General features: G+C 42.3%; 1 protein-coding gene across 1 annotated transcript in view; it reads left to right on the plus strand.

Annotated features, from left to right (window-relative positions):
• Positions 1–6,774, plus strand: part of LOC138292885 (hepatic lectin-like) — a 107,632-nt gene extending 100,858 nt beyond the window's left edge. Inside the window, exons 10-11 of the mRNA XM_069231737.1 lie at positions 4,038–4,144; positions 4,960–6,774. Of these exons, the coding sequence (XP_069087838.1) occupies positions 4,038–4,144; positions 4,960–5,092 (240 nt within the window). The 3' untranslated portion in view covers positions 5,093–6,774. The remainder of the gene's footprint in view (positions 1–4,037; positions 4,145–4,959) is intronic.
• Positions 6,775–13,921: the final 7,147 nt, after the last annotated feature.

Consider the following 13,921-nt stretch of genomic DNA (forward strand, 5'->3'; position numbering starts at 1 on the left):
TTAGGCACTACACAGGGAACACACACATATAGGCCACAACCTTATGAGCACTGGGGTCCTGACTAGCAGGGTCCCAGTGACACATAACAAACATACTGAAAACATAGGGTTTTCACTATGAGCACTGGGCCCTGGCTAGCAGGATCCCAGTGAGACAGTGAAAACACCCTGGCATACACTCACAAAACAGGCCAAAAGTGGGGGTAACAAGGCTAGAAAGAGGCTACTTTCTCACACCCACTCAAGTCCAAAACAATCTGCCCCCCTCCTGCCCCAGTGCAATATGCTGCACTTGATTTGAAAACAATCTGTCCCACTTCAATCTGCCCCACTGCAATCCTAAACAATCTGCCCCACTTTAATCCAAAACAATCTGTCCCACTCGAATCCACCCCACTCCAATCTAACCCCACTCCAATCCAAAACAATCTGCCTCACTCCAATGCGCTACATTCCAATCTGCTCCACTTCAATCAAAAACAGTTGGCCCCACTCCAATCTGCCTCACTCTAATCCAAAACAATATGCCCCACTCCAATCCAATCCACCTCACTGATTCAATCCACTCCACTCCATCCTATTTCTCCCCACTCCAATCCACCACACTCCCTTTTCAGCCAACCCCGCACCTGCCCAATCCACCCCTGTACAGTTTGCCCACTCCACTCCACTCCAAAACAATCTGTCCCACTCCAATCCGGCCCACGCCAATCTGTCCCATCCAATCCAAGACAATCTGCCCCACGTCAATCCAAAACAGTCTGCCCACTCCAATATGCCCCACTCCAATCCAGATCAATCTGCCCCACTCCAATCCAAAACAAATTGCCCCACTTCAATCTGTCCCACTTCAATCCAAAACGACCTGCCCCACTCCAATCCATTTCAACCTGCCCACTCAAATGTGCCCCACTCTCATCTGTTCCACTTGAATCCAAAACAACCTGCCCCACTCCAACCTTCCCCACTGCAATATCAACCCACTCCAATACAAAACAATCTGCCCTACTACAATCCAATCCACCTCACCTCACCCCAATCCAACCCACTTCATCCCTATTCACCACACTCCAATCCACCCCAGTACAAACCAGTCCACCCCACACCAATCCAATCCTCCCCAATCAAGCCCAGTCCAGTCTACTTCACTCCAATCCAATACATCTCACCCCAATCCACCACACCCCCATCCAATCCAGACCACCCCATTCCACTCCAATCCAATCCACCCACCACACTGCAGTCTGATCCACCCTACTCCAATCCAACCCACCCAAGCACACTCCAATCCAACCCACCCCGCTCCAATCATCCCACCCAGTTCAATCATCCCACCCCAGTTCAATCCAACCAACCCTGCTCCAGTCCAACCCTCCCCACTCCACTCCACTCCAATCCAATCCACCCCACTCCAATCCAATCCACTTTAATCGGTTCCACTCAGTACAATCTAGTGCACATTAATTCACCCTTCTCCAGTCGAATCCACCCCACTCCAAACCACCTTACTCTACACCACTTCAATCTGGTAGAGCACTCTCCAATCAATGTACCCCACTCCAATCCACCCCACTTCAGTCCAATTCACCACAATCCACTCCAATCCACCCAAATCCAATCAAATCCACCCCACCTCAATCAATTCCCTCCACCCCTATCCAATCCACCCCAGTCCAATCCACCACACTCAATCCAATCCACCCCACCACACCCTAATCCACCTCACTCAGTCCAATCCACCTCACTCCACTTCACTACACTCCGATACACCCCACTCCAGTTTACCCCATCCCAGGACAATCCAACCTATCTCAACTCAATGCAATCAACCCCAATCTAGTCCCTCCCTGCCCACCACACCCCAGTCTAACCCAGACCTATCCACCCCAATCCAGTCCACCTCCTCCAGTCCAGCCCACCCCAATCCACCCCACCCCAATTCACCTAACTCCACTCCAATCCACCACACTCTACCCCAATCCAGCACACCTCATCCCTGTTCAGACCACTGCACTCTAATCCATTCCATCCCGGCTACCCCCTCCAATCTACCCCACACTAACAAAATCCACTCTAATCCACCACAGCCCATTCCACCCCATCCTATCCCAGTTCAGACCACCCCACTCCACTCCAATCCAATCCATCCACTCCACCCCACCTCACTCCAACCCACCCCACCTCCATGCAGACCATCCTAAACCAAACCACTTCAATCCACCCCAATCCAATCCACAGCAATCCAATCCAACACACCCCACCGCAATCCAATCTACCCCACTCCATTCTACCCTACCCCACTCCAATCCACCCCACCCCAGCAGTATCGCTCCAATCCAAACCAACCACCCAATCCAATCCAATCTAATCCACAGCACTCAAATCCATCCCAGTCCCATCCATTTTACTCCATTTCAATCCAACCCACTCCATTCCAATCAACCCACACCAATCTACCCCACTCTGCTCAAGCCACCCCAATCCAATCCACCACATTCTACTCCAATACAAGCCACCCCACTACCTCAATCCACTCTAATGCACTCCACCGTATTCTACCCCACTCCACTCTACAACACTCTTTGCCACTGAATCCTACTCCCCTCTACTCAACGGCACTCTAATCCTAGTCCACTCTACAACATTCAGACAAATCCATTCTACAACATTCTACTCCCATTCCCTACTCTGCCACTCCACGCCACTAACCTTTAGCCATGATGAACAGGAGTCACACAGGTGTACAACATGGCAAAATAAAGCCTATAGGTCTTCTATAGGAGACACCTGTTGGCTTTCCCAATGCTTGTTTAATATAGCGCTTGGTAATACAAGTTCTGCCATTTCATAGCACTGCAGATCAGGTGCCATTCTTAACAAAATCACTATAATTAATTTGCAGTTAAGCTGCCAATTCTGCTTTTCTTTTTGTATACAATCAATGTTTTTAAAAGATAGGCTGGTATTGCGTATGTAGAGGAATAATTCCTTTAAAGTTTAACACACAAAAATATACAGCTGCCCCCTTTTCTGTGCTCCTTACTCTTTTGACCCCCTCATTCTCTGGGTTAAATGCCACAAAGGTACCTCTTTGTGGCTTGTTTGGTGCTATAAATGTTTAGGTAAACACTGGAAAGGGTTGCATCTCTAGGGTACCAGAGCCAATCTGTAGGAATGAGGCAAAACACTCCCAAGATGGAGCCTTGTTGTGTCCTCTTTCCTGCGGCGACAGGCCTGGGAGGGTTGCTGTGGCACCTGGCATACATCTACTACACTCCAAACCAAAACACATAGGTAAAAGACATTGTCATTTACAACGCCAATACCTCTAACTCTCACAAATGCGAGACCTATTGCATTGCAAATGCTTGTTTAATAAAATTGTTTCTGGTCCTGCCCACAGCTACATGCAATTCTTAAAACCAGTTGTGAAGGAGAGAGTGCACAGACTGAAAGTAAATAAATCACTGTGTACATAATTCGGCCCAACTCCAGTCATGACCAGAGGGCAGTGTAACACAAAATAACGTGGGCTCTTGCTGAATGCTCTGAGGTGCGCCTGAAATGTCCATATGTCACAGATATCCATAGGCTTTATGCTATATTGTGTCCCCTTAAAGGTTCCCCTCCCCAGTCCCACAGGACCTTCAGGGCACTGTGTAACGACCCTGGCTGTGACCTTCAGATTGCACACAGGTTTCTAAAGAAGGCAATGCTATTGACCTGTCTTACAAGCTTCAGAAGTATTAGCCTTCCCGGGTCTACGAGACAATGAAAGCACGTGCAATTGGTTTCAATAAGTAAAGGGGCGAATGACACTACTTCTCTGTGCATCGAAACTAAGTACCAGAACCAGCTTAGGTACATGAAATGCTATCATTTCACCCTGAGACCCTCAGCCATTATTGCTGGTACATTTGCACAAAACAGTTGAACCCTGAATGTGGTTTTCAGCTACGTCACTACACTGCAAATGTATTGTTCTACTGGCACGGTGTAAGCAATGACCCTGGTTTGGAAACTCGCTGTCATTTCAGACTTTCCTGGGAAAAAACCTCAACAATAAGGTGCATTGGATCGGATTCAGTGACTCTGGAAAGGAAGGCGAATGGCGTTGGGTTGATGGGAGTGCACCCACCTTCACGTAAGTCAGTCCCCTAGGAGTTGTTCGTACTACTGACACTGGCAGACATGGTGCCATTTGAGTAGAACATGTTTAAGGCTCTTACACTCTCCGGCTTTAGTTGCTTGGAGCTGAGGTCCCTTTGGTGCTCAGGCTTGAGAGACTCACAAAGAGTCACTGGAGCGCATCTGTGACAGCTGATATACCATTGGCCATTTTAGACACTATGGTTCCGCCCCCACCTCCCAATTTGTTTTGGGCATCTGGCTAGTGGCTGGAGGTCTAGGAAGGGATGGGACTTTGGCCGAACTGCACTCCTTGTAGCCAGTGATGCAGAGCCCAGAGCCTGATTATCAGCAGAAATAGTGTGTATAGTCAAAGCGAATAACTTCACCTCTGGCTACAGATATTAGGATAATTTGCCACCGACGTCCCACCATCTGGCACCCAAAAGCCCGGTGCCTGGAAATTTGCTTTAAATTGTTATCCACACTAAAAGGCTCCTCAGGGCCCTCTCAATTTCTCTGGCTCACAAACTATTCACTTCAGCAGCGATGTCTGTTCATACCTTGCCAGGCTTGTAGTTCTTAAGAGAAGAAATGCAATTACATTTGCACCTTGCACTGTACGGACTAACCCGTGTTACAGTTTCCCTTCTGTTCTTAAGTGATGTTGTTGAGTATGTCTACAGTGCTACCTTATAACTTTGCTTAACACTGGCGACCCTAGAGTGGCCACTTCCTATACCCGTGTGAAGAGACAGAGGCATCCATTAACTTGTGGAAACAAGATGGCCGCTGCTCGCCATTTACTAATCACTGATTCTCTCTTTTTAGTTTCTGGAAGATAGGGGAGCCAAATAACCTCGTCGATGAAGACTGTGCCACGCTGTGTACCACTGGGAAATGGAACGACCTGAGATGCAATAGCAATTGCCACTGGATTTGCAAGAAATACTGGGTGTGTTAGATTAGCCCACAAGCATCATTACACCAGCAGCGGGAGCGGAAGTAACTCCACACACCCTTTAAACTCTTGATGACATCACAGGTTGACTGCTTGTCCTTTCCTATGCCTCTTATTTGCTTCTGACAGGGTCACACAAACTATGGAGTAAACCTACCAGCCTCTTAAAAACCCTGTTTACTTTCAGTCCATTACGCGGCCTTCATTGCCCTGGTGACTAAGCATAGCAAGGATAGTGTCAGGGGTACCAGGGGGCAAGCCTTCTGCTACCCTGGGTTACCTCCAGTTGATGCCAAGGTCTGAACCCTATACTGTATGAAGCTCTGCAAGATCTCGGAGGGGCCCACATCAATTTACAGGTGCAAAACAGCATTTTCAAGGATTTATTTCTTATTTTTGTTATCAGCAGTACCTAGACACGGTTCTGTTATACAGAAAAGAAAATCATTCCATATACAACAGTATACTCCTGAAAGTAATCTATGTAATATAAAATACAACAATTAGCTGCATATCAAAAGAATACCCAAATCTTTTGAGCCATCTTTTAGGCAAAAATCACGAAGGCGCACTTGATAGAGAAAGAGGTGAGTCACAGATCCTATTGCGGGATGGACATATGACTCCTGTCATGGTTAACCTAAATTTCCCTCCCAATATGTGTCAGCAAAGTATCTCAATGCCTTCCTATTAGCTGAGCGTGTGACAGGCAGCCTGTGCCAGCCACACCAGATGGCCTTAGGGTGCTATAAAATTCACAGTAGACTTCTCCATCATCACCTGTATTTGGTGACTCTGAGGGTTAGATGGTCCACGATGCATTTGTTTAAACGTGGCAAACGTTATATCTAATTTCACTGCAGATGCTTTGAAAGTTTAAAGTTTGCTTCTCCCGCTTCTCTTCCCATTTACTCTGCCACCCTCTGGGCCCAGAATTCTTATCTTAGCCCGAAGTTAGGTTCTTCTCTCTCTGCAAATCCAGCCCACAGGATCTTCCAATGAAGGATTTACTAGGAAAAGGTGGCCCGATACCTGCGAAGTAAACGCTGTGTGCCGCTATGGGATTTCTGCTTTTGAAGTAGGAAAGATTTGGCACCAGAACATCATGCACCGATACTGTTTTACAAATCTACTGTGACCTAAATATTGTTTACAAAAATATCGTCCCATTGGAGTTAACAATAGAAAATCTACACCCAGTGCAACGATATTTTTGTAAACGATATTTAGGGACCATATTTACGTCAAATTATATTTTTGCTCTCAATATTCTGACACACATCTGGAGTTGGAGGCAATGGGTCCCACTGGCATAATACCCGGACAATGGAGTGTAAGCCATGCTTTCAGAAACTTCTACCTCCAAGGTTCCTGCTAAGGGAGTTTACAGTAACAGGCGTTACCTAAGAACTTCTAGGAGCTTGTGGTATTGTGTTAAGAATACGTAAGGAAAAAATAACTTTCATGTATTTAAAATGTATCATATTACTTGTGTAAATGTATTTCATTGTTTTACTCTTTGTTTATTTGTAACATGTTACTTGGTTTCTTCCGGCCGCCCCTGCTCCATCAATGGGACTGTTTGGAATGTTGGTGTGGACAGTTGGTGAAGGAGCAGAGCAGGAGTGGCTGGAGTTTCCTTTTCTTGGTTTAGAATAATTCTTCAATAAATACAGATGACTATTTCCTGGTTTCCTGCATCCAAATTACTTCAATTTTGGCGACGAAGGTGGGATGAAGACTTTTTTACCAAAAGTGTCAATTATATTACAGAGATTTTACTTTGGAAAATGTAAACAGGGTGAAACTGAGACAGTAGAAGATTTTGTTACAAATCTTCGCAAATTGGCGGCCCAGTGTAAGTTTGGCGACACTGTAGAGGAACGTATTAGAGACCAATTTATGTTGGAGTGCAGAAGCGACAAGATAAGAGAGGCCTTGTGGTCCAAAAGTGATCCAAATTTGGAAGAGGTTTTAATGGTCGCAAAACAAATTGAACATTCAGAACTCTGCGTGGAAGATTTAAGAAAATCCAAGAATACGTTAAAGTCTGTTCAGATTGTTGAGACGAGGTTGCCAACTAAAAAACACTCTGGTCCGTCGAAAACTAAACTGTTATGTTATAGATGTAATTCATCATCACACTTAGCCAATAGCAAAGATTGCCCAGCATTTAAGGTGTTATGTAAAAAATGTGGTAAAAAAGGGCACTTTGCTAGGTGTTGTAAGTCTGGAGACAAAGGGGTGGTGAAGTTGAATGAAGTTGGTGATGGGGGCAGTGATGATAATGATGAAGAAAGATCATTCATTTTACAAGTTGTAAATGATGTAAACTGTATTGCTAAGGTACGATGTGAATATCCTATTGATGTGGTTGATGTTAATGGGGTCAAGGTTTCCATGATGATGGATTCAGGTGCAAAATTGACTCTGATTTCACAGTCAGACTTTTTAAAACATTTTGAGAACAAGGTTACTCTTCAACCCCCAGATGTTTTGCCTTTTAGTTATGGGGGAAAACCTATTGAGTTGAGAGGATATTTTGATGCTAAGATCATGTTCAGAGGGAATACCATTGAAGGGAAGATTTATGTTCCCATAATAGGGAATACCATTTTGGGTTGGCCCCATCAGAAATTACTTAATATTCTATTGAACCCTAATGCGGTTCCACAAGTTCAGGTTCAAAAGGTCTGCTCTGGTAGTGATGATCTTATGAATGAATTTCCTGAAGTTTTTTCTGGTAAGATTGGGTGTGTAAAAGGATACAAGCACCGCATTGTGTTGAAAAAAGAAGCTATTCCTGTAGCATGTAAGGTTAGGAACATACCTTTTAGTTTAAGAGACAAGGTTAAGGTGGAACTTCAGAGATTAGAATTGGAAAATATTATTGAGAAGGTGGAAGCTGCAGAATGGGTGGCCCCAATTGTAGTTGCTTCTAAAGCCAACGGAGATATTAGGCTTTGCATAGACTTGCGAAATTTGAATAAAGAAATAGTTGAGGACAGATTTCCCTTACCTAACATTACAGAAATGATAAGTTCTTTGGGCAATGCTCGTTTCTTCACTACTTTGGATCTCAGCTCAGCTTATCATCAGGTTTCACTGTGCGAAGAATCTAAATTGTTGACTTCATTTATCACTCCTTTTGGTGTTTTTAAATTCAACAGGATGCCGTTTGGCTTATGTTCGGCGGCATCCGTTTTTCAAAGGCTGATGAATGGGTTATTAGGTGATTTGCCTTTTGTGAAATTTTTTCAGGACGATGTTCTTGTTTTTTCAGATACTTTTGAACAGCATAGAACATCTGTCAGGAGTGTGCTTAACATTTTCCGAGACAAGGGGATAACCTTAAAAAAAGAGAAGTGTAAGTTTTTTAGAACAGAAATCTCCTATCTTGGTCACATAATTTCTGCGGAAGGAGTAAAGCCTAAAGAGGAGTTAGTTCATACCATTATAAAGCTAGCAGCACCTGAAAGTAAATCTGATGTACAGTCTTTTTTGGGTATGGTGGAATTTTATGCTAAGTTCATTCCTGATTTGGCTAAAAGAACCTGTGCTATTAGGAGATTACTTAAGAACCGATCTGAATTTAACTGGGACTCTGAGTGTCAGAGAGAATTTGAAGATTTAAAGATGGGTTTGTCTTCAGCTCAATTTCTTAATAGTTTTCAACCAGGTCTACCTTGCTCAATTACCACAGATGCATCTGAGAAAGGATTAGGATGTGTTTTAAGACAGTTTAATGAGGATAAAATTAATACAATTGCATTTGCGTCTCGTAGTTTACGTGGTGCGGAGTGTAAATATTCGACTATCGAAAAAGAGGCATTAGCAATTTTCTGGGCTGTAAGAAAATTTAAACAATTTCTGTGGGGAGTCAAGTTTGAAGTATGCACTGATCACAAACCTCTACGTGAGATCTTTGAGAAAAAGGGGTTGGATAATGTTTCGGGTCGCATTTGTAAGTGGATTGTTGGATTACAGGATTACCATTTTGATGTGAGGTATGTTCCGGGGTGTGAAAACAAAGCAGCGGACTGTTTATCTAGAATGAAGAATGTTGATTGGGATGGTTATGACTCTGATGATTCCTGGTGGGTTGACGAGGATGTTAAGGTGTGTGCTGTCACTGATGGGTGTGTTACAGAGGATGAATGGTTACAAGGAATGAAGGATGATGTAAATCTTTCCTGTGTCAGAGATTTACTTTTGGATGGACGGGTCTTAAATAAAAATGAGAATATGAGTGAGAATTATAGTAAAATTTGGCATGAATTGTCCATTCAGAATGGGATAGTATTGAGAGGAGAAAGGTTAATTCCCCCGTGTAACTTGCGTGAGCGCATCATGGATTTTGCCCATAGTGGTCATCATGGGATTTGTAAAACTAAAGAAAGACTGAGAGGAGTATACTGGTGGCCGGGTATGGACTTAAATATTGAAAGAAAAGTACGTGATTGTGTGGAGTGTAATGTTGCAGATAAGTCGTTGAAAGTTAGAACTCAACCTATGATACTCAAGAAAGCTCCTAATGAAGTGTGGGACTCAGTATCTATTGATATCCTAGGACCATTGAACTATAAATCACATTCAAAATTTGTTGTAGTTCTTATGGATGAGCTTTCTAGGTGGCCAGAGATCATGATCTCTTCAGAAGTGTCCTCTTTGACTGTGGTAGAATTTCTCACAGATGTTTTTAGTAAAGAAGGTAATCCCAGGTCCATTATGACTGATAATGGGGTTCAATTCACATCTAGACTTATGCGTGAGTTTTTAAGTAAAAGAGGGATTTTGCATAGAAAGAGTGCCTTGTACCATCCTGAGACAAATGGGATGGTGGAACGTTTTAACAGGACATTAAAGGAGACTATTCAATTGGCAAATCAGTTAGGGTGTGATTGGGAATTCATGATTAAGAAGAAGGTGGAGGAATATAGGTTCACGCCACACACTAGCACGGGCCAATCCCCTTTTGTCATGTTCAAGAAACGTATACCACATACTATGGTGTATCCTCCATGGGTTAAAGTTTATACTAAGGAACAACTCAATTATGAAATTAGGAGAGATTCAGCAAGGAGCAAACATTTGTCGTGTCAGGAGAAAAGAAAACAAGTGTATGATTTGAGGAAAGCTGTAAAAGAGTTACATATTGAGGTGGGTGATTTTGTAAAGGTCAAGTTACCGGGGAAAATTACAGGAGGGCAATCTCACTTTAGTAGAGTTTTTAAAGTTATTGAAGTTTACAGTGGTGCTGTTAAATTAGAGGATGGTCGTGTGTGGAATCTCAATAGAATTGTCAAAGTCAAGTAATGTAGATGCATATATTTTTATTTTTCTGGAAGAGGAAGGTGGTGTGGTATTGTGTTAAGAATACGTAAGGAAAAAATAACTTTCATGTATTTAAAATGTATCATATTACTTGTGTAAATGTATTTCATTGTTTTACTCTTTGTTTATTTGTAACATGTTACTTGGTTTCTTCCGGCCGCCCCTGCTCCATCAATGGGACTGTTTGGAATGTTGGTGTGGACAGTTGGTGAAGGAGCAGAGCAGGAGTGGCTGGAGTTTCCTTTTCTTGGTTTAGAATAATTCTTCAATAAATACAGATGACTATTTCCTGGTTTCCTGCATCCAAATTACTTCAGAGCTTTTGCGAAATCCCTAGAAATAGAGTGCCCAGGATTACGTGCCGGGCCATCTTCAGAAAACACTCTCAAAGCCCCTGCTTCACTTGCCTATTCCTCCAACCAGCCCACTCCAGCAACGGGAGCAGCTCTGTCGAAAGCATGGGTACTTGCAAACATTTTCCCAGGGGCCACAAAGTTTGGTCGCATTTATGCTAGCAGCATGCCAATCAAAGGGAGGCGGGGCCTCTGGTTGGGGACTGAATTGCACAATGTGAAACCAGAAAACCTGGCATTAATCCCAGCTTCCCCACTTTACCAAACTGTGTGATCCTTGGCAATTGTTTTATTTCACGTTCCCTTCTTTTTCTTCATTATTGTATGTAGGAGGACCTCACATTGCATGACTTTGGCATGTGCGCTGTGCAAACCTTTCTCCTGTGTTTGATTTAATAAACTATAAAGTTGTTCATGTTTATTAGCAAATCAGGCCAATCAAAGAGTGCAGATAACAACTGACTTGCCTCTTAGTTCACTATTGGCATTGTTATCAAGGTGGGGGTAAGAATGAATGTTGGGTGTGGGGGCAAGAATGAAAGTTTCTGAATTTATGTTTGAAATCTCTTGTTTAAAAAAAATACTTATCCATGCACTGATATAATCTTATGTACTTAGATTAAATGGTTCTGTGTGTAAATGAAATACACTTTTTGAATTCTTAAGAACACTTATAGTTGTAGACATTTGGTGCAAGATTTCTTAAAGAATGAAAGTGGTCCTGCAGTTAAAGCAGTGCAGGACAAATTCCTTACTTCCTTTCTATATGTTTAATCATGTTTAAATAAAGTGTCCCCTGTTAAATCGAGTAAACAGCAGCCTAGTGCTACTGCTGCCCTGGGGGCCACATGTAAAAGTCAAAAGGGCTGCATGTGGCCCCCGGGCCGTACTTTGAGTATCAATGGTCTAAAGTTAGCCCTCCTAGCTTTAAGTGAGACTCCGGCACTGCACCGTATTACCAACCAGTTCTATTGCTTGTTTTAATAAAAGGTTTTCCTATTACTTTGGTATTAATCCTAACTTTCTGGATTAGGAGGGACAAGGTAGGTTTATATTTTGATAATTTCAAATGCAATGAAAATAGCAGATTACTAAATGGCCTAGTCAGTGCTTTAGTTGGGATGAAAAATGTGGGTGCTCCTAAAATGGATGTGGCCTATGTAGTGCTTTGAGATCCTTTACATGACGCGCGGCCTATGCAACTAAAAGCAGAGTCTAATATACATCAAATAGAATCTTGAGCTTGACAACATTCATAAACAGAGTCTTTCTGAACTATGCATTAACAAAATAATTAGGATATTTTATTTAGTAGCCATGTGCCACCTTTATCCTGGTCCATAAGCAATACAACACTTGTCAAGGTACATTTAAAAGCAAGTGGCAATAACCTGGTTACTCAGCTGAAAAGAACTAGGACAGGCCTTGAGCACCAACAAAGTAAAAACCAGCATCCACATGTTACTCCACTCTCCTGCCTCAAAGAAGACTTTAGGTGAAACTGCTTTACCGCAGCAGAGCGTACCAGGCAGGCTGATACCATTTTGTTTTATTTTCAGCCTGGAAAGGGTAGAAACAGAGGGCCCTGAAGGTCCCTGGCTCAATGTCTGATTTGTTTTGCTTTGCCAGAGCCATGCCTTGCCAGGCCTTGACACAAGTGTAAAGTGAAGCACTTCTTTAAACCACACTGCAAAAAATGCATTGTTGGTCTTTTTCAGTTGCACTTGGGGCAGGGTTATGTTGATGTTATTTTTGGTAATCTGATAGAGAATAGATAGTGCATCTTCGTAGGAGCTGGGGTGGTGTTATCATCAAGAATAGATGAGATGAACAGAACCATCAGGAAATAGGCAGTAATTAAGTCATAAGACAAAAAAAAAAGCTCAAAATCATGAAAAGTCAGAAACTATGAAGGTTTATTTAAGTGAATTCAAAGTGCAGTACAGAAGGCAAAAATAATAGTTCAAAGGCCTGGTAAATCAATATGGGGAATTAGCATAAGGCTCAGTCAAATGCAGCAAAGATGACATAAAGTCAAGTCTTAAAGCAAATATATTTGAAGTCCTAAGCGGTCTTTTATAGCAAAATACACAGTGTAAATTGCATATAATTTGCATTTGTAAAGTACAATGTTTTCGTTTCAGTTCAAAAATGTACATAACGTCAAGCACATAGTTTTAATAAAACAGAATTATCTCTATCGTACCCCCTCTGATTGATTAATAATTCATAAAAATCCCACTAATCTTTATAACACATTTCCATTATCTTCAGCTTTTGCATCCCTATTCTTATGAAACCTTCACCTCATCATAACCACGGGTATTCACGTTCTCCAGCTCTATGTCGCCATCATATCAATTCAAGTCAATCGATCTTTATTCGGCTATACATAGCCATAAAAGCAAAGCAAAAAGTATAATATTCATTGGAAACATCTCTAGAGGAAAAAATCCATTTAGATCTGAATAAAATGTTCACAGTGAGGACTTGAAAATCAGATCAATATACAATACAAAGATACAAAAATGTCAAAAGGTGATAAAGTGCTGTGTGCTTAACATATAAGATAAGGTCCACTGTCCCCCATAAGTTAAAATAATGAAAATAAAAACAACAGACTTAATTCATCCAACAGAGTAGCCATATCTCTTCCTAATGGCCAGTGACCATCTTAACAAATGAATAACAGCATAGGCAATGTGCCCTGAGCCAGGTTTGTGCAGAAGTAACAAAGCTGGCTTATGTTACCTAATACTAGCTTCCTGCAAAATTGGGAGTAGGAAACACCTCAGAGGATAACTGTATTGATGACGAAAGAGTGTGAAATGTATTGCACTTTGCTTAGAAACATTTACCACAGGGGAATTTCTGAAGTGACGGCAACCAGGATCACTGCTTTGGGAATGCCACTAAAAAATGAAAGGTACTAAATCTATATCTAGTCAAATAAAATCTGAACCCAGAGTTAGAATGTTATATAAATAAAACTCAGGGCCAGAAGCTGTTTTCAAAAGAAAATTGCTTTCACTAGCCTGCAAAGTCTGGAAATCTCTAAAGCGTAGATGAACTCGCAGGTTAAAATACAGTGCTTTGGTCAGACTTTTCACATCTGGGGCCAGATGTAGGTAGCAAAAAATTAGCG

Source organism: Pleurodeles waltl, chromosome 4_2 (assembly GCF_031143425.1).
Source record: "Pleurodeles waltl isolate 20211129_DDA chromosome 4_2, aPleWal1.hap1.20221129, whole genome shotgun sequence".
NCBI lineage: Eukaryota > Metazoa > Chordata > Amphibia > Caudata > Salamandridae > Pleurodeles > Pleurodeles waltl.